Source organism: Varanus komodoensis, unplaced genomic scaffold (genome assembly GCF_004798865.1).
Source record: "Varanus komodoensis strain SLA01 unplaced genomic scaffold, ASM479886v1 scaffold27, whole genome shotgun sequence".
Classification (NCBI taxonomy): domain Eukaryota; kingdom Metazoa; phylum Chordata; class Lepidosauria; order Squamata; family Varanidae; genus Varanus; species Varanus komodoensis.
Genome location: NW_025335701.1, coordinates 10,876,329 through 10,903,603, shown reverse-complemented (window position 1 = coordinate 10,903,603; position 27,275 = coordinate 10,876,329). Strand labels below are relative to the sequence as shown.

General features: G+C 54.3%; 1 protein-coding gene across 2 annotated transcripts in view; it reads left to right on the top strand.

Moving 5' to 3' along the window:
* The window catches only part of PEPD (peptidase D), a 125,332-nt gene that overhangs the window by 17,498 nt on the left and 80,559 nt on the right, over positions 1-27,275 (top strand). For both annotated transcript variants that reach the window (XM_044433985.1, XM_044433984.1), the window contains exons 4-7: positions 11,218-11,281; positions 14,837-14,884; positions 16,727-16,788; positions 22,439-22,483. In XM_044433985.1, coding sequence (XP_044289920.1) covers positions 11,218-11,281; positions 14,837-14,884; positions 16,727-16,788; positions 22,439-22,483 — 219 coding nt within the window. The remainder of the gene's footprint in view (positions 1-11,217; positions 11,282-14,836; positions 14,885-16,726; positions 16,789-22,438; positions 22,484-27,275) is intronic.

Genomic DNA, 27,275 nt, shown 5'->3' with positions numbered 1-27,275 from the left:
ATCTGCTTACAGATGGACCTGGTGCTAGATTACAAATTCGATTAGGAATGTTGCAATTACCTTCTCCTCACCAGCTGCATGCCATTCGTTTTTGGTGATCATTTTGTCTCCAAGCTGGTGGGCTTTCGGAAGACTAATGCAATATGAAATTATTAAACCCATAATAGCTGCAAAAGCGGGCACTTACTGCAAGTCCTGCTGACAACTGAAAACGGGATGCGGGAGCTGGGGAGAAATGCAGCCCTGCCTGGCGAAGAGGTCGTTTCCCGTAAGGCAGCCTGTAGCCTGGAGTCAGAAATGAATGCCCACGCCAGTGGTGCAGCGGTAATTTCAGTGCCGCATCCAAATTTGTGCATGCGAATGAATTTCGTCCTATAGCAAGAGCCAGTGTGGTGTGGTGATTAAGAGCACGGGGCTGGGACTCAGGAGATCCGCGTTCTAGTCGCCGCCCAACCATGGAGCTCCCTGGGCGACAGCGAGGATAAAATGGGGAGAAGCGAGTCACCTTAGGTGTGTGTTATATTTGTATCCCACTTTTTCCTTCCAAGGAGCTCGAGACAGCTCACGCGGTGTTCTTTCTCCTCTTGATTTTATCCTCAGAACAGCCACCCTGCAAGGTAGGTTGGGCTGAGAGTCTGCGCTTCTCCCAGATTCCCCCAGAGCTCTTGTGGCTGAGGACTAGATTTCCAGCGTGAAGGACGCGGCCCAGTTGGCGGTGAATCAGGAAGCTTCCCCTGCCGCTGGAAGGGCTTCCTGGGCCGGGGCAGCTCATGCTGTTTTGGTCGCTTGCCCCGTCTCTTGAGATTCGGCAGACTAGAAGGACGAAGGCGTGTGCCCCAGTCGCTTGCTTGTAGGCTTCAATTTCACTAATTAATGGCGCACCTGCCATTTACCTCACCCTAATTATAACTGACGGGACAAGTCAGTGTATTGATTAAAGTTGTTTTCTGAAGCAAAACATACTGCACAGCAGCTGGTCTGAGAGCCGCATGTGGCAGAATATCCCTTAATTGCCTTGTGGGGAAGCATCTTCGGCCTGGAATATCCCAAGGAGAGTGAGAGCCTGCGTCCAGCTTTGTGCTCCTTCGCCTTCCGCCTTTCCTGTCTTGCGGAGAGATGATGGCATCCCTTTGGCTGGCTCCCGGCTTGCGCGTTCCATAACCTGCACTTCAGCAGATGTTTCTGGAAAGCTACACACTTCCTCCTTTGCTGAGCACTGAACAAGCAAAATGTGGCGACAGCTTGGCGCAAGGGTGATGTTTGATGTTGAACATGCTTGCATATTGCCCAAGCATATTGCCCAACGATGAAAATCTCTCTCTCTCCCTCTCTCTCCCTCTCCCTCTCTCTCTCTCTCTCTCACACTCAGAGCATGTGCCTGGTAGCTTTGTTCCGATGCATGCCGCGCATTCATTGTCCTGCCTCTCTCTGGTCCATCTCGGGTCCTTGTGGTTTCATTTTGCTTGGAATACCAGACTCCAAATAAGGGTCGTGGGAAATGTGGGGTTTGCCACCAGCTGTGCTCCTCGTTGACGCATGTGCTATTCCAGGTGGGACGTCATGGAGCAAACCGCAGGGGCTTCAGGCCAGGCCTGTGAAGCACAGGACGATGGAGGCCACTGGGGGCGAGGGTGGCATTCGGAATCGGAAACCAGGCTGCACTGGGGAGCTCAGGATAGAATCTGGTTGCCCCACCCCAAAAAGAGTATTGAAGACCTGGGAAGGGTAGAGCGAAAGGCAGCGAACGCAGTCAAGCAGCGGGGTGAGGGCGGTTGCATCGTCTGGAGCAAAAGGGGAGGAGGGGGAGACATGAGACCGGTGCAGAAAACGGTGCTCTGGAGGGGTGGGGGGTGTTCCCCCCCCCGAAATGCTAGTTTTGAGCAGGAGAAAGGCCTCCCAGCGCATGGCCTTGCTGCCGCCAGATCAAGTGATGGTAGCAGTGCGTGCGGGATCCGTCTGGGGCTGTCGGAGTCGCTGGGCGCAGCTCCTCAGACTCTGGGTTGCAGCGCAGCAGACCTGACTCCGTGCTCCTGGTGAGCGTGCCAAGCTCTCTCGGGTGTTTTCCAGCAACTGCGTCCCACGCACGGCGTCGTGCGCAGATGCCATTTGGGCGGTCGCAGCTGATGTGGGAGAGGTCCAGCGGTGAGGGACCCCTGGAAGGGAACCCGGTGCTCCCCGTGCTGCACCTGGCGCGGGAGAAGTGGCCGGGGGTGCACCTGCGGGCCGTTGAGCCTTTGCGGGGTGCATCTTGACTCGGCTGGCTTTGGGGGGCTGGACCACGCCCAGAAGGGGGCCCAGGGGGCCTGGAGGGGGGACTCCAGCAGGGTCTGTCCCAGCTCTGCAGAACGGCCGCCGCTCTGTATGGCTTTAGAAGTGGATGGGAGCAGCTCACGCAGAAGGGCTATCAGAAGCCTCTGCTTGCCTTTCTAAGCTAACCAGCCCCATATATCGTAAGGTTTCCGCAGGGGACATAGGATCTCTGGGATACAGCTTTGACCCTTCTTGCTTCTTTGTGTTATGCTGTTTTGTACAAAGTTGGCTTCACACAAAAAAAGGTTAAACTCGGAGTACCTGCAACAAGCTGGTAAGTTAGGTCACTATTACCATCTTTTGCAGGTGGGAAGAGAAGGTTGAAGGAGTATCAAGGTACCTAAATCATAGGCCAAGCCCAGGTTCGAAGTTCAGACATGACCCTGAGCTCGTGTCCTTCCTCACGTCTTCCCCCACCCCACCCACTAGGCCACTCCACCTTTTAAATGCGCTCCATAGTTTCAGGCATCCTTGGGAAGAGCGACTCCTCAGCGGCAGTATTTTTGGCTGGGATGGAAGAGAATATTGACTGCCAAGAATTCCCCCTCTGGCTCTTCTTGGCTGGGGCTTTCATGACACTGAGACCTCGTCAGATTTTGTCTGCATTGCCGGCTCTTCTGTTTCCTTTCGGGAGAGAAGGGGCCCAGGTGTGCCATCTGTTCCTGTTTGTTCAAAAGATCGAGCCCTTCCCACCTGAAACAGCGCATTCACTTACGGTAGCTCTCCCACAGTGCGCAGTGAGTATCAGATCTGGCCACGAACATCGCAGACGGCGGCCCCCCTTTCCATTCTGCCCATCGTCCCCATCGGGCGATGCACCAGAAGTCTGCCGCCACCTATTTGTGCGAGTGATGGCACGTGCGCACTTGCCGTCGTGCGGAACGGCTCGTGCACGCAGGGCTTCCTATTTGCAGCTCTTCCCCGTTCCCTGGCAGGCATGAGAGGTGCCTGCGACTGTGCGGAGGCGCTGCTTTTTTTCCTTTTGGCACCGTCAGAAACATCTGTTACTGCCGAGCAAAGTCTCCCGTGTTCCTGCTAGCTGGTCTCGACACCCTCTTGTTTAGTTAACGCTTCGCCATCTGCGCATCGCGTGTTACTGTAACGAGGAGCGAGTGTGTCGGCGAGCATCTCGCCAGCATCGAAACGTCCCTTTTGCCTCTCCCCGTTTTTCATGCCTCGTCGATGGCGGGCTGCTTGGCTCGGCCCCTTGCCGCCACGCTCGCCCGCCCGCCCGCCCCTTCGTGGCAACTCGTCCTCCGATTCTCAGCCAGGATGAAGACGCTGACCAGCGCGATGCGTTGGCGGCTGTGTGCGGCGCAGCTTCTTTTCCAGCCCGGTGTGTGTGAGGCAGTAGCTTTGTGGACAGGCGCTTGAGGAGATGTGGGGAAAATACCGGGGTGGTGCACCAGGGCTGCAGCGCCGCCTTGGCGGGGGGGGGGTCATCTCCCTCCCCTCACCGTCTGCCTCGGCCTTGTGGGGTGGGCTGCTCCAGGCTGTGAGAAACGGGCTGTCCCGGCACCGTTGTTAAGCGATCTGGCCTGCGCCTCCATCTGTGTGGATTGAACTCTAATTTTGCCCCCGTGTTGCCCAGACGGCTGTTTCCCCATCTGTGAAGAAATGCCCATCTAGGTGAAGATCAGAGCTTTAAAGCTTTGCTCCCTGATTGTGGTGTGCGCGTGTGTTGGGGGAAACAGGGTGAGCCCTGCCCAGTGAGATGTGGTGGGTGTGTGACGTGGCCTTGTCTCAGCGCGCGCGCACCGGCTGGGAAACCTGCCTGTCCCTCAGGCTGAGCAAAAACACCTTGGCTGAAGAGGTGCCAATTTTAGCCCGAGTGGCCGATTTTGTGGCTTTTAAAAGGTATTGGAGAGGATGCTGCATGTGCCCATGGGGGGGGGGGGGTCACCTTTCCTAAAACAATGCCTCCTGCAGCCTTCGCGCACGCAGCCTGAAAAGAATGGCATTTGTCTGCGTTTCACACAGTTTTAAAATCCAGGTTTTATTATAGGTTCCTTTGCATTCTGCCTTCAAGACCAGGGCCCTGCAAAGGAGCTTACACGAAAAATACTGAAAATGCAAAATTCAATGCAAAACGGGAGACCTCCGTGGATGGGCCACGCTGCTTCACTTGGAGGACGAAGCACGCTTTGGGCAGCCTGTGCCTCTGGCCCTGGTGCCGCACAAGCCACCGTGGCCGACCGCGCGCCTCAGGGCCACGCGGCACGCCGGTCTCGTCCTTCCGAACCGCCCGTGTTTGGCCTCCGGGTGAAGAACCGCTTTCTCTTGGACCGGCCTGCCTGCAGCGCCCGCCTGCCAGTGAGGCGGGCTTGGCTGGTGTGTGCAGGGCCTTTTGCCATGGTGGCACCCCAGCTCAGGAATCGGCATCCCTCAGATGGTTGCGAGGCTGCTTCTGAACCCCCCCATCCCCCACCCCCCGTTTCTGCGGGCCGCTCCGAGTCTCCGGGCTGCAGTTACCGGTTTCTGCAGCAGCCTGTTGAATATCGCTCGCTTTCCTTAATCTGTTGTTTTGCGTGGTATTGCTTGCGTCCTGTAGACCGCTGTGTGGGAGGGGCCTAGCCCTGCGTTTGCCTAGAATGTGTGTGTGCAAGTGTGTGTACACACACGTGTATCACGCTTCCTTAGCCTGGGGCTCTCTGGAGGTCTTGTATTACGGCTCCCAGGTTTCCCGATCGTTAGCCATCCTGCCTGAGGCTGATGGGAGTTGAAATACAAGACACCTTGGGGAAGGCTGGTGCGTGTGCGTCTTGACCAGAAGGAAGATGCTCCACTTGTTCTGGATCAGGGTGCTGCCCCGCTTACCAGTGGGCGATCCCGCAGCGTCCTCAGAGGCCTGCATGACCTCCGTGGTTTGTCTCCTGCCAGCTTTGGCCGGCAGTCCAGCTGCTCCCCTGTTTGGACTGGGGTAACCTGAGTTTTGCGGTATCTGTTCTGGTGATCGCAAAACCCCCTTATAAGTTAGGTTACGCTTTGGGCAGAGGCACAAAGTAAAAACACTGTGACATTTATAGCATTTATTTCCTGGATATAAAAACAACTCTTTAAATTGATTAAAGTGGCAACGCCATGAGCAAAATGCAAATAATTAGTGGCTCTGCTGAGTGCATTTATGGACGGAAAGGTGCTGAAGCTTGGTGGAGAGAGTCTTTGCTGTCCTTCCGAAAGGCAGCCGAGGAAAGACCTGCCGGTCTAACTCTGGGGAGGAAGGACTCATGAGGACCCCTCCTCCTGCCCGGGAGAGCAGTGCAGAAGCTTGCACGGGAGGGGTTGGTGTCGGGAAACTGGCTGCAGTGGCTGGATTCCGGAGCAAAACGAGGGAGCGCAGGACGGGTGACTCCCCCTGAGAATGGAGATGCAGCACCCGTCCTGCGTCTGGGAGGCAGCCGTTCATCTTTGGCTCCTGGAAGCGGGACCTGGCGGTGGAAGCCTGGCCTTGCTTCCAGGGCCGAGCAGCTCTTTCGTCCTCCTCTGTGGACTGGGCAGCCCAGTGGGTTCTCCTCCGCCCTGGTGCCCGTGGAGAGTGGGCCCTGGATCCACCCGGTGCAGAACGGGGGGCCACGAGGGAAGCCAGGGGCCAGCACCAGCCACTGAAAGCTGCATCAGGGCCAATGAAGAGCAGCTTGGCCACGCTAGATATATTCATGATGACGACGTCAATAATTAAGCCATTGTTTTAAGGCATCTCCTTTTTTATTGCCGGCAAGTCTTTGGATTCACCCGAAGCGCTTCTCCTCTGAGGCTGAGCCGCAATTCAGGCCGTGCAGCGGAAAAGAGAAAATTATTAATCCACCCTCTGGGCACACGTGGATTAATAGCAGAGGGGCAGGCAGCCCTGGGCCCATGGAGCAGCTGCCGCGAAAGCTGCGTGTCCCCAAACAGAAATACAGCGAGAAGAGAGGGACCCCCGCAGTCTCTTTCCCACAAGTCGCAGAGGGGTCTCCAGTGCAGCAGCACAGCCTGGGTGTTCCTTTGCCTGCAGGTGGGCATTTCATGCTGTCGCCCTGGTTTTGAGGAGGAGGGAAAGGGCCGCTGTGCTCCTTGGTGTGCAAAGCAAAGAGCAAGTGTGTCGGGCACCTCCCCCTCCCCCCCATTGCCGAGGGGTCGATGCACAACAGGAAAGGGCTTCTGCGGTCGGGCCACGCAGTTTGAGCGCTGAGTGGGCCTCGGGTGCGCAGGAAGCCCTGCCATTTCGCATTCCTGGCTAGACGTGCTGCATTAGGTGGATTTTGCAGAGGAGTCCACAAAAAACACCTGCCAGCAGGTACCTGGGCTGCTAGAAACCGGCTTTTCTCAAACTCTTGGGCCGTTTTCCTTAGATACAAATCTAGTTTTCCAGAGGCTACGTGATTAACGGTTCAAAATTGCGTGTGGTGGGGAGAAGGGGAAGTGCGGAGAAGGGAAGGGACGGATTGGTTGACTCACTGTGTCGGTTCCACATGTACCTGAACACCCAACCGCCCTGTTTCTGAATACATCTCTGATTCGGTTAAGGTCCGCATAAGCACCTGCATTTAAATCAGTAGTTCAAAGTGTCCATTCTTTGCAAATGCACTTAAAACCCACTTTAGTGGGGTTGTCATTTCACAGGTGGGGGGTCACCATGCTGCTCCCCATCCCTTGCCAGTGGCCCCGGGAGGAAGGCCCTGGGCGTTGAAGTGGCGTTCCGGTGGATCACAGCTGAAAATGTTAATAGTAGAACAGAGCCTTTCAGAGTGGCAGTTCAGCTGGGAAAGTTTTGATTGAAAGAGAAACTGTTGATTTGTATATGTGGGGTGGGGGATGTAAGCCCACAGGCCTTATAGACCTCCTGGGGTCCCAGCTCCCAGGGCTTGTCCAGATGCCATGCCCCCTTCCGCTGCCACAGTGCCCCAGCCCTCACCGCCACAGGTTGGCAGTTCCCGGCCCCTCACCCTTGTTCTGACAGGCTGGAATGCTTGGTTCCAGCAAGCAAGCGCCTTAAGCTAAAGCCGGCCGGGAAGCCCTGCTCCGCTTGGCCCTTTCCCCCACCGGAAGGGATTCCAGGGGCTGCGGTGAAGCTGTGTTTGGCTCTCAGGGTGGAAGAGGGTCCCCGCCCCATTGCAGCTCTTGCGGCGCCGAATCTGCGGTGGATCCCCACCACGCCAGCTCTTCCTCGGCACCAGCATCGAGTCGCGTTAATAATGAATGCCGCCGTTAGCATCTGTGCTGGCAAGCAGCTCTCCGCTTGCGTGGCGCTGGGGCTGCATCCAGCGCGAACAGGCCAGGCTCGTGGCCCGATGCTGGACCGCCCGCAGGCCCGGAGCTCTGCGGCCCTCTGGTGCCCCCGCTGAACAGCCGCGGGCTGCAGAAGCGCTGCCTGAGCCTCGTACGTGAGATGCGCCAGGTGTGCGTGATGGTGGCATTTTTCAGCCAAGGAGCCTTTGGGGCCCGGAGATTGCAGCGGAGCGCCGCAGTTAGCGTCATTACACATTCATAAAAGCACGCAGGCAGTCAGACTCTCTGGGAGGCACAGAGTGCCTGGAGGGGGGGCATTAACTCGCTCTCCTCCTCTTGCAAGGAGCCCCTGAGCTGATGCATCAAACGGGTTCGGCCTACCTGTACAGGAAAGGGCAAGCCGAATGACGCACGAGGCCGCGCAGCTCCCCTTTGAGCAAAGGCTGCCACCTCTGCGCTTGGCTGGCCGAGAAAAGGGGTGAGGGAGGGAGGGACTGTCGAGTTTTACGCATGGTGTGGGGAGGTGGACATTTTCCGTGGCACCAAGAGCCCAAAGGGGAGTCCCATGGAAGTGACTGCCGGGAGATTCGGGACAGATAAAAGGAAGGACGTGTGTGCGGAGGTGAGCCGTCGCGTGTGCTGCTCTGGGATCGAGTGCCGGCTGGTAATTTGGGTGGCTCTGGAGGAGGAGTGTGCAGATCCGTGGGTGGGGAAGCCCTCTCTGGCTTAGTCATGCTGGCTAAGGACCGCATCCAAACAGAGAGGCCGCCGGCTTGTTGCCGAGGGGCTGAAGCAGCAGGGGGCCTGCACACGCCCCCAACGCAGGACAGAATGCGGGGCTCAGTGGCTTAATCCAAGGCTCGGCCTCCCTGCCTCGGCGTCCCTTCCGGCGTGCGAGGCGGCCTTTCTGTAAGGCTCTGGCACTTGATTCTCCCCAGAAAAGCAGCAGATTCGTTGCCCAGACAGTTTCTCTCGAGGCCTTTGCTTTGCGTCCTGCAGTCGGGGCTCTCTGTGGCTTTCCCGCACTGCTGGACCGCACGCAGAGCAGAGGAGACCTGGGCAGAGCGTTCCGCTTCCTCGTAATCTTGGCTTGTTTTCAGAAAGCCCGGTCTTTAGGCCTTGCAGTTGCAAAGCTCTGCTTGAAAACTCTGCGGAAATACTCGCTGGGACCTCCGGAGCAGGGAGAAGGAGTGGGAGGCATGCCTTCCGCCCCAAGACGAGCAAAACTGAGGGCAGGGACACAAAATAACACCCAAAGCCTGAAGGATCGATTTGGTCCAGAACACACGAGCATGCACAATTCCCAATTTGCATAATACACCCTTTGTGCAAAAATCTGATTTTAGTGGGCAAAGGACATGGGCTAGTGCTGGTTGCTGCTCAAACCTTAAATGATTTGAACAGAGGGGCTCTTTGCCTGCACCAGAGACCCACTGCTGTCTTACCAGAGCTCCGGCTTGTTTTTGGGCGCTTCTTGCCTTGAATGTAAGATGCTGGCTTTGAACAGGATCCTCGCCACTGCCACCAGTTAGGGGCAGGCCTGCCAATACAGCTGTGTGTATCCCTATGCAGCTGTTCAAACAATGCTGAAGGATGGAAGTAATTAGGAATATTTGTAACATCAAGAAAGCAGTATGGCTAATGATCTGTTTTGGATTCCCTTTCGTTTCACTGCAATGTAACAGTGCTTGTGTTAAGCAGCTTTTATCGCGGCCTTTTCGATAGGTCGCTCTGCTGTCATATTTGGCTGACAGAGTGACATTTAAATGACTTTTCATAATTAGTATTTAAAAGAAACCAACTGCTGCTCCCCAGCTTTTCCATACATGGCCTTTAAAATCTAGCTCGTAAATGTCAGAAATGAAATTTGAGAATTTCATTAAAATTGGACTGTGTGTTTAGAACGAAGGCATTGGAAACAGCGTTTCCTGCACAATTTCTCAGGTTTTGCTGGTTCGGCCTTTCCAAATGCCTTTCCAATTGAAGCAGGGCTCCCTCACAGGTGCTGAATACCAGGGCACGGGGGCCAAATCTGGCTGGGTCCAGGCGCCAAACTCCCCTTCCAGAAGGGGTTTGGGGGCCGTGTTCCAGCGGAGTTCCAATGACAGACATTTGGCCAGTTAGTTTCCGTCTAGTATACAAAGCACAGCTCAGTTCTGATCAAACCGCCGCGGGGTGAATTATCCCCACATCATCAGTTCAGAAAGAAAACCCCGCCTTGGCTATCAGAAATTTGGGAAATGCTTTCATCGCAGTGTATAGGAGGTCGTGTGAGTAAAATTGTGGGCTTCTTCGACTGCTGAGTTTTGACTTTTTGGAGGAAGATGTAAATGGTGATTTCGGGATGATTTACAGTGCCGCAGAGCGTGGAAGCAACAGCCATAAGCGTGCTTTTACCACTTTGCAATTATTTACAGTCCGCAAAGCTTACCTTTTATTTTTTAGCTGCTTTTATAGCTGAGGCACTCGATAAGCGGAATCCTTAATGAAGTGTGTTGGCGCACTGAATGCACAAATGCGAGGCTCATGTTAGGGGCTCTTGCGCGTGGGGCTGTTACCTGCCCCGAAGAGGAACCATTGCGGTTGCATCCTATGCCGGGATGGGCCTGCTGAAGGCTAGGAGAGGGGCTTTCGGGGACTGGAATCTGCCTCATGAGTGGGGGGAACTGACATTCTGACCCAAAGATGTCGGGAGAGCAGTGGAATAAGCGTCATGCTGTTGAAGGGAGGTGAGCTGCAGCTTAGCCGTGGTATAATCAGTTACTTTTAGCATGAGCTTGCTTATTTGTAGATGAAGGGTGCAGAACCTCAGGGCTGGGGGCCGCGTCTCCCCTTTGGGAACGTCTGCACCCCTTCCAGCCCCTTTGCCCCGGCCACGCACCGTTGCTTAGTTTGCTGTCCTTTGCACACCCTTCCTGAAAGGTTGAAATGCCTTCCTAAGGCTTAAACATTGGCAGCAGGAGCTTTCAGGTGAAATGCTTGCTGATTTGAGGTGTACTCCTCGTGTCTTGGCCCCTCATGGCACCGGCATGCGGCCCCCAAAATAGAATTTGGGCCACCTCCCCAACCGAGACCATTCAGTAGTGGTATTACTGACAAGGGACGTGTTGTTTGCCATTTCCAGGAAATCTGGCTTTCTGTTGCCTGCCTGCCTGTGTGTGTGTGTGTGTCTGTTGGTCCCTCTGTTTGTCTACCTGCCTGCCCGTGTTACCTGCCTGCACTGTAGGTAAATGCAGGGGGCTGAGGACCCCCCTGAAGTGAGAGCCTTGAAAAGCAGAGTTCCTCTCAAGGTGTAATGCTAAACTATCCTTTGTGGATGTTCCCAAAGGAAACAAGATCGCAAGGCAGAAAATTCTAAAAATGGCTAGAGCTAAAAGGTAGCCCGATGCATTTCTCACATAGGAATGCTCCATGAATAACTGCCCCGCCATTACAAACGGCCCCCGGCCCCCTTTTCCTAAGTGGTGTCTTAAAAAGAGGCTAATACTGCTGTCGTTGACTGGGCAAAATGCGGAGTCCTGCACCCTAAACTTGGCGGCTTGTGGGTTTGTCCGAGTCATGTCAGCAGCCGCCCTTTCTCCTCTTTCCTTGGGCCTGCCCCTTGCACAAAGAGGGGTGGCAGAACAGTGTGGAAATACGAATAAGACACGGAGTGCTCTGCTGCCTTCCAAAGTAACCCTGTGCCTTTTCTTCCCAAAGGATTCACCCCCCTGAACACTTCAAGCAGAAGTACGCTGTCCACGAAGTCCGTTTCACGGATGAGGTGAGTGTTGCGCTGTTACCAGGATCCTGCCCAAAAAACCAAGCAGAGCAGAACATTTGGGGCTAGGCACTTTCCAGGGAGGTGGTGTTTCCTCTCCAGCTAGAGGAGGAGAAGTTGGAAAGTTGCTTCTTTGTGGCTGTTCGCCTTGTCCCTACCATGGGGATCACCACTGGCGACAACAGCCAAGCTGCAGATGGGTGTCTCTCCTTGGAAAGCATTTCATGACCGGGTAAAACTGGTGCAATGGCTTCAAGGGAGAAAGCGAGAGGAAACGTGGCCGAGTCCTCGTTGCTGCGTCTTTGGCTGCGACCCAGTGAGATACGTCAGGCTTGCCTGGTGGAATTTCTTTGGCTCGCTTCCCTTTCAGTCCACAAACCTCCTCGACTGTATCACAGTTTGCTTTTGAAAGTTGTCTCCATCGCAATCCACGTTTGCCTTGTGCCAAGGGAAACGGCTGTTTGAGGAAGCAGGAACCGAAAACTGTCTTGGCACATGGAACGGTGCAGTTACTCCTGAACAATTTATTTCCATTTTAAAGCATTCTTTACTCACTGCTCCAACTGAATAGGTGTTTCCTTGCAGTCCGTAGAAGGCAAGACAGCCCCTGTCCCCTGGCTAAGTGTTGTGACACTGAAGAAAAAACAGATGAGGAGGGGAGAGGAAGAAACAAGCCAGCTTGGGTACCATTTCTTCAGATAGTAGAGGACTTCGGATGTTGGGCAGAGTAAAGATACAATGGTCTTATAATGACTAGGTGGGTGGAAAGAATTTAGGAAGAGGAAAACCACTTGACTCTCAGCAAACTGAACGGAGAGACCTTGGATTCTCTCCCTCCTCCTCCTGCAGCCTGAACGGACAGAGCCAACTCTGCTTTCCTGGCTGCTGCGTGAGTTTCTCCCCTCTGCAAACGCACGTGTTTTTCCGTGTACTTTTATCTGAGCAGAGGGTCCTGATTCTCATGGGCTGGGCATGTATGATGAGGGCTACCTTTCCTGTCCTTTGTTGGCTGTTCAGTGCCTTATCTAAACGAATTCACACATTTGCTTTTGGCATGTGCCCACGCTGTGGGATTTCTCTTTGTAGGTGATAGTGCGGAGCTTGAAGTTTGCACTGGAAGAGTTCCAGCGCAACTGGCCGTCCCTGGTTGAAACGCTGGCTTTGTCACAGACTAATTTTGCGGTGTGATGACCGGGCACCAAACCTCTTTTTGCCCAAGGGCTAATTCGGCTTTGGAGAAGCTTTTGCATTCATGGTGACCTGGGCAGACTCAGAAGGTGTGGGGCCCCAGGCAGCACAGGGAAGGCCAGAACAATAAAAATGCCACAAGTGTCAGCCTATTTTAGCTTCCCAGCAGTCACTGAGCCTTAGGAAATGCTTTTCCATTTCTTTAGAATGGAGAAAAAACTGCAGCCTCTGGAATCTACCAAATGATTGGTGGCTGGAGGGGGAAGGAATGGGGGGCAGAGGAAGGGGCATGGCCTGCGCCCCCATGTGGCCTGGATGTGGCCTGGATGTCAGCATCCGTCCCTTAAGACAAGCGCATCTCCCTCGGGACCCCACAAAATGCGAGGCTGGGTTTGTAAGGAAATGCGCAGGTGTGGGAATGCTTTGAACACCCACGGCTAAGGTGTCGTAGGAGCCGCCTTGATGTGCCGTGCGTGCACTTGCATGTGTAGCCAAGTAACAACGGTGCTCGGCTCCTGTGCGTCGTTTGCATTCGTCACCGAGGCCCCGGCACCGATTCCAGCAGCCACGGCAGCCAGCTGGGTGGTGTGGGAGACGGCCCTGCCGTGTCGCAGCCCCCTGGCGGCAGGACTCTCTCCCAGTTGGGTGCCATTCGCGCATTCCCCATCTCCCTGCAGACGGCCCGGGTGAATGCCGCCCGCGGATCACAGTGGCGCACGGGGGTCTGTCTTTTTGAAAGATGGCCATTCCAGGCTCCGGTGTATTTTCCTCTTTTACATCAGCTGTTTTCGATTTGTATATTAACTCAGGTGTGAATTGACCAGAAAACCAATGCAAAAAGGTGGCAAACAAATGAAATGTTCCAGATCCCCTCTTCCAGCTTTATCTCTGATAATTAAGTTTATTTATGTCCTGCACTTTTCCTGGCAAGGAATACAAGCCAACTTACGCAACCTTCTTCCTCCTTTTCACTTTGTGCTCACAACATCCCTGTAAGGTAGGCTAGGCTGAGAGAGGGGAACTGGCCCAGTCACTCTGCGCGCTTCATGGCTGCAGGGGGACTAGAACCCAGGTCACCTGGGTCCCCTGTGCAACACCCAAGCTGCGATGCTGTGCCGATGCACAGTGAGCTGCAGTGCAAAAATTAAGATGATCAAACAAACCCTCGTGATTTTCCCCCTTCGGGACCCTGAAATTCTGAGGGCCTGTTTCAGAAAACTCCCCGTTGGGCTGACATTTTGAAGCAGTTGGATTGCGAAGACGAGTCTGTGAGCGGACGTCGTATCATGATAGTGCAGGCATTTCCCTCCACCGCAGCTGCCCGAGATATCTGGGCAGCAGTCGTGGTGTCTTGTTATCTGGCTCTGTGTGCCGAATACCGAAGTGCTGCTTAAGGCCTTCTTAACTCCAGGAGTGGATGACAAGTGATTCCTGGCCAGAAATCCAATTCCTCGGTGCTTCATATCACATATATTGGCACACTGTCAAGTGTCTCATCCATCAGCAGAGGGACACGCGCTGGTCTCTGTGCTTAAATCGTTCTGTGGGGCGAGACCGGAGGAGGAGGAGGACACAGGGATTTCGCTTTCCGCTGGGGCGGGGACAGAGGCCCGGGGCGGGCACGTGGGGTGCCCCAGCCAGTTTGGCAGGGTCCGCTCCCTCCACCTGCCACACTGCCTCCAAACTTTCCCAGCGTGGTGCGCAATGGGGCGTTGGAAACAGGCACTGAACATCTGCGTTGTCCCGACAGTGAAGCCAGGGCAGATTCTAAGCAAAGCCGCTCCTTCGCCCAGCTGCCACGCTGCTGAATTCTGCCCCCAACCCATTTGTGGCTCCCCGCAGCGTCAGCAGTGTGGTGGCAAGGACAGGGAGACGCTCTGCTTTCGAGGGGAGAACCCTCAGAGGGTTGGCCCCTTCTTTCCGCTGCACCACCCGGTTTTGGGGATGGGGCGGTAGCCTGGGTGTGGGTCCTGGCAGAGCAGAAGGCAGCCCCAGACCCCTCCTGGGTGCACACTCGCGTGGTTTGAGAGTGTCACGAAAGGCAGGGCACCACGTTGCCAGGAGGCCCGGTCCTCTCCTCGGCTGGAGTCCCGCAGGGCCCCGAGGCGGGGTGGCCGAAGCGGAGGCGCCGCACTCTGATGCTCCCCCCTCTTCCGAAGAGAAGGGCCCTCCCAACCGGGATGGGCACCTTGGAAACCCTCTGCTGAAGCAGCCCAAAACGAACCCAGAAACAGGGCCGAAAGATGAAATCCCAGGCGGAAGGCGACTCGGGGAGCGGGCAAAGGGCGTGCGCTGCCACTGCGCTTGGGGTGGGCTTGAGGTGGCAAGTGGGGGCAGCATGTAACTGGGATCTCCTCCTTATTTTGCCAGATTTCCCAAGTCCTTGCTTCCAAGAACCCTTCGGTTCTTCTGACTCTGGTAAGTGGCTTCAGATAATGCAGCGTTTGATCAGTGGACCAGTTTATCCTGAGTATGTTACTGGGTGGCACAGCTGAGCTTCCGTAGCATCGGAGGAGAGCCTCTGCCCAGGCAAAGGACGGTGCTGGCATCTGTTTATTTCTGGGCTTAGGGGCGAAACATTTCCAGAGTGGTTTATGGAAATTAAAAAACGAGGCAGACCTGATTCAGGCCCACCCCCCAAGGGGCATCCCATCAGGAAAATCAGGGCAGGCAGGTGGGACACCCCTGCCCCTGCCTCTCAGACCCCTCCCTGGAGAGCCTTCTGGGGCTCGGGCCGCAGGCAAGAGGCCTGTCTCCGTGCTGCGAGCGGGTGATCCGCAGAAAGCCCCTGGCTTCGGTTCAGCGCATGCAAGGGGAGCACTTTCCTGGGGACCAGCCTTGAGCTGCTCGGAGAAGCCGGCGAGGCGGGCCCCTGCAGCCTTGCTCCTCCCTCGGCAGCCGCCGAGCGGGGCAGCTGGTAGCCGCGCTCGGTGTTAGCCAGCCCGTGACATGGCTGCATGGCAGGCTCTTCCCCTGGGCCGCCGGGAGGCCGCTGGGACACCCTGCTCGGCCCAGCGCTCTTGCTGGAGGCAGCATGGAATCGAGGTCTGTGCCGCATTCTGCAGGCAGGAAGGCAGCCCGAGGCGGCCGGAGAGGTGAGGTGGGGTTTCCTCGGTTGCCGGGGCCTTCCTGCACCGTGCCCTCACTCCACAGGGTCTGCGGGAGGTGTCAGTGGATGTGGGGTGGGGAGAAGACCCCCTTTCTCTGCTGTAATAAAGGAAATAAAATGTGCTTGCACCCCCCCCCAACTCCCAGAGTTCTCCACCATGTGCGCTCAGGCTGGCCTGGCGCGGCAGCAGGGTGAGCTTCACCAGGCTGGGTTCCTCCCCTTGGGCTCCTCACTCAGGCATGAGGGATCCCTCGTCCACGGCCTTACCTGGCCAGAGTCGCTTTGGCATCCAGCCCACGGAGCCTCCTGGGGGTCTTCTAGGAGGTGAAGGGTCCAGGTGTTTTGCAGGGGTCACCTCTGGAGAAATAGCCTGCTGCAGAAGAGAGCAGAGGCAGCCTAACAAATTCCCCTGCCCAACGCTACAGAGTTTGATTAATTCCTCAGTACTCCTCACGAGTCAGGAGTCCTTTGTCCAGTGCTGGACCCCAAGAGTAAAGAAAGAGGCAGGTAAACTGGAAAGGGTCCAGAGGAGGGCAACAAAAATGACCCAGGGCTTGGAAATGCTGCCCTGTGAGGAGAGGCTGAGGGAACTGGTCATGTTCAGCCTTGAGAAGAGAAGGCTGAGGGGGGACATGAGATCCCTCTATAAGTCCCCCAAAGGCTGCCACAAAGAGGAAGGTCAAGATCTCATCTCGCTGATGCCAGAGTTCAGGGCACGGAAGAATCAAGTCAAGTTGCGGCAACCCAAAGCCAGGCTGGACATCAGGAAAAGCTTCCTCACAGTCGGAGAAATACGGCAGTGGGACCGGCTGCCTGGAGAGGCGGGGGGCTCTCCCACCCTGGAGACTTTCAGAAAGGAACTGGGCAGCCCTCTGAGTGGGAGGGTGTGGCTTGGTGTCCTGCAGCAGCAGGGGGTGGACCCGATGGCCTTCCTGGGTCTTCCAGCTCTACTCTTCCATGATTCTCCACAGGCAAAGCCTGCCGCCTGTGAGAGGCCTCGTTCGTCCTGTGAGGTGGGGGGATGCCCCCAGAGGGGCAGGGGCACGGTCTGGAGAGCACCAGGGTGCCCCAGGAGAGGGCTTTTCCTCACTCAGGGCTGCTGCAGCCCCTCCATCACCCAGAGTCTCGCTTATTCTGCCTTCCTTTTCCAGCGAGGAGTTAATACGGACAGCGGCAGCGTGACCCGGGAGGCGTCGTTTGACGGGATCAGCCAGTAAGTTGCCTTCTGGGTTTGTGAGTTGAAAGCAGTTGTAAGTCAACTCATTCTTTAAAATACACGGTGAATGTGAATGTGGAAGGGCAGATGTTGGCTTAGTGATGAACTCGGCTGGGCTCTGGTTTGGCCGGGGTGGTTGATACGAGCCTTGCTACGAGGCGGGTGAGTGGCATTTGCACAACGTGTGAGGCCAGAGTGTGCTTGGAACATTATTAGCAGAGGAGCTTTGCTGCAGCCTTGGAAGCCACCTTAGTCTTCCCTGGCACGAGCGGCAACTCACCAAGCGATGCCACAGACGTGTAGCGTCGCCCAAATGCTGGGGCTGGGTGGCTGGCCTGGCTTGGAAAACCTTCCCAGTATTTGCAACTTTAAGCACTCTGCTGCGTTGTTTGGCTGTTGCCGCCATTTCTTTTCAGGAACTGTGAGGGTTTTCTCTGCCCCGCCCCGAGGAACTGTTCCGTTGGGTTGATCCGGATCCATGGCCGCTTGGCAAGCACCTTCCCGTTCTTCCACCGGCTTTCTTTCCGTGTGCCTGCAGATGTTCTTTAGCACTCAGGGCAGCGAGTGATTTCCCCTCTGCCTTTTGACAGTTGTGTATCATTTGTGCGATACACAACTGTCAGCAAAAGAGCACCCACAGATGTGGCAGCGAGCAGTTTTCTGTCATTGCGTGTCAGAATTAACATCTTCTGTCTCTGGTTAGAAAGCTGCTTCTCCCACAGCTCCGGCTTCTTGGGCATCGCCTGCTCCCAAAGCTGCCGCTTCTCTGATTCTTTAACCAAGCCGAACGGAGCTGATGCCGAATACTTGCAGCTAATTAAGCTGTGGGAGAAATGGCGTAATGTCTGCTCTTGGTTTCTACAGCTCTGGTTGCTTTGTCAACCATGCAAAATTGATCTGTGCCTTAAAAAAAATGGAAATAGATTCATTGAGAGGGACGTGCATCTTTTTTCTCCAAGCGAGTGTTGCATTTTCTCTCTTTTAGCCATCTTTTATATAAGAGACTTCCTGGGGATTTGGTGGAATGTCAAGAACAACGTAACTTCCACCCTATTTGCTGTGAGCAGCTCAAGAATATCAATTGATGTATTCCTGCCTTATTAGGAAGAAGCAGAATAAGGTCGCTTCACATTCTGCTGCTGCTGCTAAATTCATCGCCTTGTCAAAGACACCCTTGGGTTACTTCCTCTTAAGCTTTCCTGGCAACTCACCTGCTTGAATAAGATTCCTCTTCCCACCCAGAGCGACACTGCATCCAGCCCAGGAACAGGCTGTTCTAGGTCCTTTATCAAGCCCCTCCTGCAGGTTCCTCGGCTTTCGGCAGTCCGGTTTTTGGAGGCAATCTCTGGGAAGCCTTTTCTGGGCAGATCAGGCTGAAGGGGAGGGTGTCTCCCTGCCCTGGCCAGTTCCCAGGCCTCGCGTGGGGCAGGGGAGGGTCACCGTCCCTCCCGGTCGCGTGTCGTCTCAGGAGGGGTTTTCCAGCGCTCGCCTCGCCCCATTGTGCACTTCGGGGCTTGCCTCCCTCCAGCCACGAGCTGGACTTGGTGCTCTGCTTCTCCAGGGTGCCGTGCTCTCTCCCGCTTTGAAATCTGCCCCCGTTGTGCTAATGCGGGTGGCACTTCCCCCCCTTGGTGAGCCGGCCGAATCCCTCCTGGGTCACTCGTCCTGGCAGATGTGTTCTGGTCACAATATAGCTCTGTGACAAAGTCGAGATCCGTCCCTTGGGGGGTGGGGGGTGCATGCGTGGGCACTTCACTTATTTACTTCGTTTTTATGCCGCCCAATAGTCGCAGCTCTCTGGGCGGTTGGCAGAAGCCCACAACAGCAAAAACCAGGAAGATGTAAACAAAGAGGACTGCCGCAGTTGCAACGGAATCCGCACGGATGTATAAGAAATGGTGTGGGATAAAATGCAATATGGAAAACTAAAGTGAAGAAGTTAACTGTCAGAATGCTGGGCAACTGGGAAGCTTCCCCCTGGCGCTGAAAAGAGCGGCGAGCAGGCCCTGCGCAGCCCAAGCGGCTCCTGCCCAGGCACCACTCTTCTCCCGTGCGTTTTGCGTCTCTCAGGCATGGCGGGGGGAGGGAGAGTGAAGAGATCCTTTTCACCAGCATTAACGTGGAGGAAAAGGAGAGGGGCCAGGCTGAAGCTGCTTCCTGCAAGCGGGTCGGGGTGGGCAGCCTCTCCTCCTTTCCGTTGGTGACGGCAGTGAAGAGCTTCCGGAGGGCCCTGCTCGACGAGGGGCAGCGTCAGTCCACAAAGCAGCCACCCACCTGGCTGCGAGGAAAGCACAAGAAGGGCTTCGGGACTGGAGCGCCTGCCTGGCCCCGTCCTCAGCTGCCGGCCCGCCCAGGCCCACTGCCTTGGATGCCGGGGTCGCTGAGCCATCAGGGCGAGGGGCCGCGAAGCTCCCTGAGCCAGCCTTCCAGCAGCGGCTCTTCTGGGGCACGCGTGCCGTCCCCGCCCCTTTTGCTACCTGCGCTACCTTAATCCGGCTTCTTGCGTCATTCCCGGAAGTTGCAAGGCATCCTCGTTTACCTTTTTCGTGACGCACCTTTTGCACATTGTGGGATTGTGGCTGATGCCCTGCTCGATGGCTGGATCTGTTTGATGTATTATATTTGTACCCCTTCTTTCTTCCATTGTGGAACTTGAGGTCGCTATGCGCCATTCCCCTCCAGGATCGGCCCGGCCCGGCCCTGCCCTGCCCAGCTGGCCGTACTCCTGATCAGCTCTTTCCTACGTGCCCCAGGGCTGAAGCGGCATTGAGCTGGTCCATTCAGCAGGCCGCTGGGGCCCCGTCGCCGTGGGGGGCTGTCATGGCTTGCATGTGCCACAGGCGTCCCGCTTGCCTGAACTTGCCCTCCCTTGTCCTGTCAGGTGAACCGGCGTGGCTTGAGGGTTAGGCAGCCGCAGCCTCCGGCTTGTGCTCGGATCACCTGATGGTTGCCTAGCCCTCAAACAACCTGTGTCGTCCTGGCTCACGCAGCGGGATGACCCATGCGTGGCTTCGTCGCAGCTTCCCTTTCATCGCAGCGCCGCCCCGTGGCTTGTGCCCTCTGACTGCCCTGGGGTAACTTAGCCCATGCTGGAACACTGGTTCACACAACACATGGTTTCCACATGCAGTTCAGCAGCCAGATAAATGAAGCCATGTGGTGGTGCATGGCAGGTTTACAGTTCCTGTCCCAAGAGAGGCCTGGTGCCAAAAAAGGTGTGGAAGGAAGCATTTTCCTCTGGCTTGTGGAAAAGAAGCTTTGAGCTGCTTTGCGGAAGCCTGTGTTCAGAACCACGATCGAGGAACCAGAGAGGCGTATTTTCTCTGTGTCGTGAGCATTTTTCTCCCACTTGTGCTGCCATCCGAACACCGCTCAGCTGAACAAAGAGCTGCTGGTTGCAGAGCCGTGGCTGTTTTCACTCGTCCTGGACCCCAGTCGGGTTGCTCTCTTGTTGAACGTTCGATTCCCGGTATTGATCTCGATTCCAGAATGACATCCCGCTTTTCTGTGCTCAGCATCCTTCCCTCCTTTCATCGCTCGTTAAGATCATGGTGGGACTCTCTGAGCTGAAAGGGAGTCTGTCCTTTTGTTCGCAGAATTTCATAGACTAAATGTACCATTTTGCTCATCAGTGGGTGTTGTCGTGCGTTGCTTTTATGCTTACCTAGCTTTTGCAACCGTTTCTGCTTTTGTGCTCACGCGTACCCTTTCTCTCCGAGATTGAACGCTCTCAAAATCTCCCAATTGGAAAAGGGTTCAATTTATGTTCAAAGCAGGCAAATCTCATTAGCCGTGCTCCCTTTTCCACGGTGACAGCCCAAGTTCCACAGAAGGGCCTAAAATCGTGCGGCTGGCTTCACTGTGAGGCGCAGGCATGAACACCTGACAGTGCAGGTGTCGAGAGCAGGGGCTCAGAGGAAAAGCTGAGCTCGCCCGCAGAGATCGGAGGCGGTAGTGAAGAGATTGAATCCTGCCTTGGGCCTTGGGCAGGGCTGAGTCTGGGGGATGCGGTGCGGTTCTCCTGCCCTCGCTTGTGGCTGCAGCTCTGGTGTTCAGAGCAGTGCCGACCTGCTGCTTCTCACTCTCGGGACCTGCGGCAACACAGTCTCCTGGTCCCTGGCGAGGCGGATCTGCGTCTGGCTTTTGCCCGTGCGTCTTGCTGCGTGTAAGGATGCCCAGTCCTTTCGACTGAGGGAGAAGCCTCCCGTGAGTCCCCATCTGCTCTCGGTCTGACTTCCTTTCCCGGGGCATCCATCGCGCGGCTTCACCCGGCAGCGGGCGAGTGCAGAAGGTACGCGTGAAGCCTCTGTGGCGCGGCACTGGCCCGGCTTCCTTCCCACCTCGCAGGCCACTTCCGCCCTGCCCTTTGTAAGCGCCAGCCGCTGGCGTGGACTCGCCCCTGCACCAGCCTGGGGTTTCCTTCACTGGGGTTCGAAGTAGCCACACAAGCCCTTGCTCAAGAGGGTGCCTGATTCTCATTCGCTTCTCTGCTGGCCATTGCTGAGACTGGCAGGCGCTGAGTGCTGCCTAGAGAGCCTCTTGGACCGTTTGACGGCCTATACACATAATAAGAGATAAATGGAATCACATGGGAGAGGAAACGGGGGGCAGGTGGGGTGAAGCCCATGGTCAGTCTCACATTTATGAGGAGATCTGGGTGGCAGAAGCTTTCTGGCCCTCAACTTGCTTTCTCACCTCCTTAAAATTTAGGAACAGAGCGAGCCAGAAGGGGCCTCCCAGGCCATCCAGTTTGACCCCCGGCTCCAGCCGGCTCTGCTCACGACATGCCCACCATGTGCATGTCCAGCCTGTCCTTGAACACCCGCACTGGTGGGGCCTCAACCACCTCCTGGGGAAGCCCATTCCACGCCCTCGGGGTCCTGACTGTCAGGAAGTGCTTCCTGGCATCTAGATGGAACCTGGGTTCCCTGAGCTTTGCTCTGTTGGAGCGCGTCCTGCCTTCCTCTGCAGGGAAAAAAAGGTCATGACCCACCTCTGTGTGACACCCCCTCACGTACCTACATGTCGCCAACAGATCCCCTCTGAGTCTCCTCCTCTCCAGGCTGAAGAGGCCCAGCTCCTTCAGTCTCTCCTCCCTCCCCTCTGCATGCTATTCGCCTTTTGCGAGCATTTTACTTCAATTGTAATTGAACTACAATTACTTCAATTGGTGCAAAACAGCTGCCAGGCTGCTGACGGGGACTGGGCATTATTCTCACATAACCCCAGTCCTCTACCAGCTTCACTGGCTCCCCATCGAAGTCCGGGCCCAATTCAAGGTGCTGGTTATCACCTACAAAGCCCTTAACGGCTTGGGACCTGAATACCTAAAGGAACGCCTGCTTTATTTAAAAGTTATTTTCAAGACCTTTTTATTTAAAAGTTATTTTAATTGTTAATTGTTGATTGTATTTATTTATTGGTTTTTATATTTGTGCCGAGATGTCTCCGGGATTTTAAGGTTATCTGTATGATTGTTTATTTGTTTTGTAAGCCGTCCCGAGACTTTTTGCGAATGGGGTGGCATAGAAATGTTCTAAATTAATTAATTAAGTAATTAATTTTGGGTGCAGTGCTGCTGAGTGGGACAGAACCCCCTTAAGAAGTTAGGTTGCTAATTTCTGTTTCTTCTTCCCTTTTTATATAGGTTTACTGTAAACAACACGATTCTTCATCCAGAGATTGCCGAGTGGTATGTAAGCTCTTCTCCCTTCTTGTCCGCGTGTTATCACTGGGGTGCGAAGTTTCTGCGCAGCCACCTCCAGCTCCGAGTCGGCTCTGGGTGGGGCTGTGTCTTGGAGGAATAGCAGAGGGGTTTTGGAATAGATCAGAGGGCTTTTTCTGGTGTTGAAACCGGGGTCCCAAGGGTTCCCCCCACAGTGAGTAGCAGCCACTCATTTGCCAGGTGGGGGGGGCGAGGAGGTCCTGTCCGTGGCATAAGCACCCCCACACCTTTCAGGGCTGGGACTTGGCCTGTCCTGTCCACTCCAGCCTCCTCCCGTCCCGTCCCGTCCCATCCCATCCCGCCCCACATCCCGACTGGGATTCTTCTGCAGCCCAGCCAGCCACTCTGGAGAGCAAACCCCGAATGCCTGCGTCCTTCTCACTCCCCACACACACCCATCCTGAGTGGGATGGGGAGGAACCGTTTCTCCCATTGCCAGGCGAGTTTCTCTCTCTGCACTGGGAGCGCCGTGCAGCTGGGCAGCGCTTCCATCCAGGAGGAGGAGGGGGGGTGCGGAGGATGTGAGGTGTGGCCCCCTCGCTGCCGCTGCACCTCACCTCAGCCAGCACTGTACCCCTGGCTGAGCCTCATAGCCAACCCTGGGGTCTTGGCATGGTGCTCTCCTACCCTGGTGGGAACTGCATTGAATTTATTCGTTTATTTAAAACGTGTCTATCCCGCCCCATCACATACGTCTTGGAACAGTTGACAACAGATTAATACAATAAGGTAAGAATAGAAATAAGGATAACAGTTGCATAGTATCCTGTGTTAAAATATAAAACCACTAAATAAAAATAAAACCACTAAAGTACCGGGAGGATAAAAAGGGTTTCGCCTGATGCCGAAAGGAAAGAGATGTTGGCGCCAGGCGAGCCTCCCTGGGGAGCGTGTCCCACGGTCAGGGTGCCACCGCAGAGAATTGGGCCAGATTTGCTCTCCAGCTTGGGAGGTGGAGAAAAGAAAGCTAAAGGCACGTGGGACAAGGTTCCCTGGTTTGGTCAATTGCACCCGTGAGTAGGAGAAGCCAGTGGGGTGGATCTGGTCCTCCGCCCCCTGCAGAATATTTGCTTGTGCCCCGTTTGTCAGCACGCAGAAGCATTTTGGCTGCTGGTTAGGTGCAAACCCACCCGGTCGTAATAGCGCGAGAAAGAGAAATGAGACGGTGCTGACACCGTTCTTGTCAATTTACTGAAAAATTCATTAGTGTTCATCATGGCGTAGGTACAAATACAAATACATTCATTATAATTTCCACTACAGCAGTGACTAACGGAAGAAGTATTAACTGAATGTCTGGCAGAGCGGGTAATGTTATATAAATGTCACACTATTTCTGCCTCCTTTTGGGATTCATTTTAAAAGCGTTAATTCTAATGCATTTCACTGGCAAATTATGGATGTTCTTTTTAATTACACTTGAATGCCAGTGGGCTCTGGCATTAGCAGAAGAGGACCCGGGCGCATCCCAGTTCCGAAGTGCTATGCGGCGGTGAAATTTCGTAATTGTTATGGTTTCCCCCCTCCCCCCAACAAGGTGGCTGTTAAGGGCAATTTTCTGTTGTTGGAGAAGAAAAGTCTTCTGCCTTGAACAGATGGCCACAAGCCAATGTTGTGAGGACTGGCGTGCCTTTTCTTGCTTCCTGCTCTTGCGTGGGCTAATGGGCCAGTTTCCGCCTGTCATTTCCCTGTGCTCGCGGGCAACGCCTAATGGCGGGGGGTCAGAGGGCAGAGAAACACATCTCGTGCCATCCAGCCATTCCATTTCTGCGTGCCATGAAGGGAGGAAGCTGGGACAGGTGCCTGGGTTTCCCCGCTCCCCATGTTTTGTCAGGTCTGTTTCCACCCTGCAAGTATGCCTGCCAAGACGATTCCAACCGTGACTTGGCAGGTTGACGCCCCATGCTGGTCGGAGGCTTCTTAAGGCCACTTCAGCTCTGCTAAGCCAGCAGCCAATTGCATTTTATTTTATTTATTTACTTAAACTTTTGTAAGTTTTATGCCTTGGCATCTCAGGATGGCTCACAATACATAAAATTGAAATACAGTAAAACCACGATGGGGTGGTCACTGACCTCGAGCCAGACATCCTGGAATGTGAAGTCAAATGGGCCTTAGGAAGTCTGAGCAACAACAAAGCTAGTGGAGGCGGCAGTATTCCAGCTGAGCTATTCAAAATCCTAAAAGACGATGCAGTAAAAGTGCTACACTCAATATGCCAGCAAATTTGGAAAACTCAACAGTGGCCACTGGATTGGAAAAGGTCAGTTTACATTCCCATCCCAAAGAAGGGCAGTGCCAAAGTACGTTCAAACTACCACACCATTGCACTCATTTCACATGCTAGCAAAGTGATGCTCAAAATCCTACAAGCTTAGGCTCCAGCAGTATGTGGACCGAGAACTACCAGAAGTACAGGCAGGATTTTGAAGGGAGAGGAACTAGAGATCAAATTGCCAACATACGCTGGATCATGGAGAAAGATAGGGAACTCCAGAAAAACATCTACTTCTGCTTCATTGACTATGCTAAAGCCTCTGATTGTGTGGATCACAACAAATTGTGGCAAGTTCTTAAAGAGATGGGAGTACCAGACCATCTTATTTGTCTCTTGAGAAACCTATATGCGGGTCAAGAAGCAACAGTGAGAACTGGACACAGAACCACTGATTGGTTCAAAATTGAGAAAGGAGTTTGGCAAGGCTGTATACTGTCACCCTGCCTATTTAACTTATATGCAGAGCACACCATGAGAAAGGTGGGCCTAGATGAATCACCAGTTGGAATTAAGATTGCCGGGAGAAATATCAACAACCTCAGATATGCAGATGATACCACTCTCATGGCAGAAAGTGAAGAGGAACTAAAGAGCCTCTTGATGCGGGTGAAGGAGGAGAGTGCAAAAGTTGGCTTGAAACTCAACATTAAGAAAACTAAGATTATGGCATCTGGTCCTCTCACTTCTTGGCAAATAGATGGGGAAGAAATGGAGGTAGTGACAGATTTTATTTTCTTGGGCTCCAAGATCACTGCAGACGGGGACTGCAGCCAAGAAATTAAAAAACGCTTGCTCCTGGGGAGGAAAGCTATGGCAAATCTAGACAGCATACTAAAAAGCAGAGACATCACCCTGCCGACAAAAGTGCGTGTATTCAAGGCTATGGCTTTCCCAGTTGCAATGTATGCCTGTGAAAGTTGGACCATAAGGAAGGCCGAGCGCCAAAGGATTGAGGCCTTTGAATTGTGGTGCTGGAGGAGACTCCTGTGAGTCCCTTGGACCGCAAGGCGATCAAACTGGTCAGTCCTAGAGGAGATCAACCCTGACTGCTCTTTAGAAGGCCAGATCCTGAAGATGAAGCTCAAATACTTTGGGCACCTACTGAGAAGGAAGGACTCCCTGGAGAAGAGCCTAATGCTGGGAACGATTGACGGCAAAAGAAGGAGGGGACGGCAGAGGATGAGGAGGCTGGATGGAGTCACTGAAGCAGTTGGTGTGAGCTTAGGTGGACTCTGGGGGATGGTGGAGGACAGGAAGGCCTGGAGGAATGTTGTCCATGGGGTCGCGATGAGTCGGACACGACTTAGCGACTAACAACAACAACAAAAATCACATTTATAAATGACATAATTCAGTAAAAAATACATAAAAGACAAAATCAAAGCAACTGTTCAAAATGATTAATATACTAATTTTTAAAATAGTGATTAAATAAAAAGGTTTTGACCTGGCGCTGAAAAGAATATAGACTCTGCACCAGGCGCACCTCTCCGACATTTATTTAAGACATTTGTATGCCGTCCTTTGCGAGAGCCTCAGGATGGCTTACACAAATAATATTCCAAAATACATAATAATATTATAAATAACATCAAACTTTCCACAATATATCCTCTCTTAATTAATAAAAGTAATAAAACTAAAAATGCAACTGTATATCAATTAGTAATATTAATAAAATAGTATTAGTTGTTAAAATGAAGATTAAATAGATCTTCACCTGGTGCCAGAAGGAGTAGAGAGTAGGCACCAGGCAGACCTCTCCGGGGAGCATGTTCCATAGTCTGGGTGCCACCGCAGAGAAGGCCCTCCGTACCTCCCTCAAGGAGGGTTCCCCGAGTAAGACCTCCCCTGCCCATCTTAAGGAGCATGAAGGCATATTTTGACCGACAGACAGTGGCTGGTGGTTTTGGTAGGCTTTCCGATGCCTGGCAGGGAAACGCCATGTGAAATGAACAGACAGGACTGTCGGGCTGTGATTCCCTTGAGCTCAGGTTCCACTGATGATGAAGCGATGGTGGCTTAGTCTCGGTTCTCGTTGGGCTGGGAAGTGTGCCTCCTCCCACTTGGTCTATCTCAGAATGGGCCAGTGCGTTCAGGTAATTGGAGCTGAGCAGGTATCCTTGGAGGGCCCAGGCCAAGAGTACCGGGCTTCTTCCCGAAGGCAGCATGCTGCTCTGTAATCTTCTTGTAAAAAAAGTAATTATGCTGAAGAACCAACAGCAAAAGGCAAGGCCGGGCCAGGAGCTCGGTGAGTGCCGAGAGAGGTGGTTGCAGGCACTTCGGAGCCCGTGGGCAACGCGGTGGAAAGACCTTGGTTCTAAAGTGGCTCTGTGAACGAAGCCTGCGATGGCAGCCGACGCACGAGCTCCCGGAGCAGTGGCATGGACTGCCTCAAGATCATCTCATTAGCAAGAGCAGTTCACACCGCGGTTGCCCTCCTTTCAAGTTCTTGAGAATTAATGAGACCTGTTCGCTGAC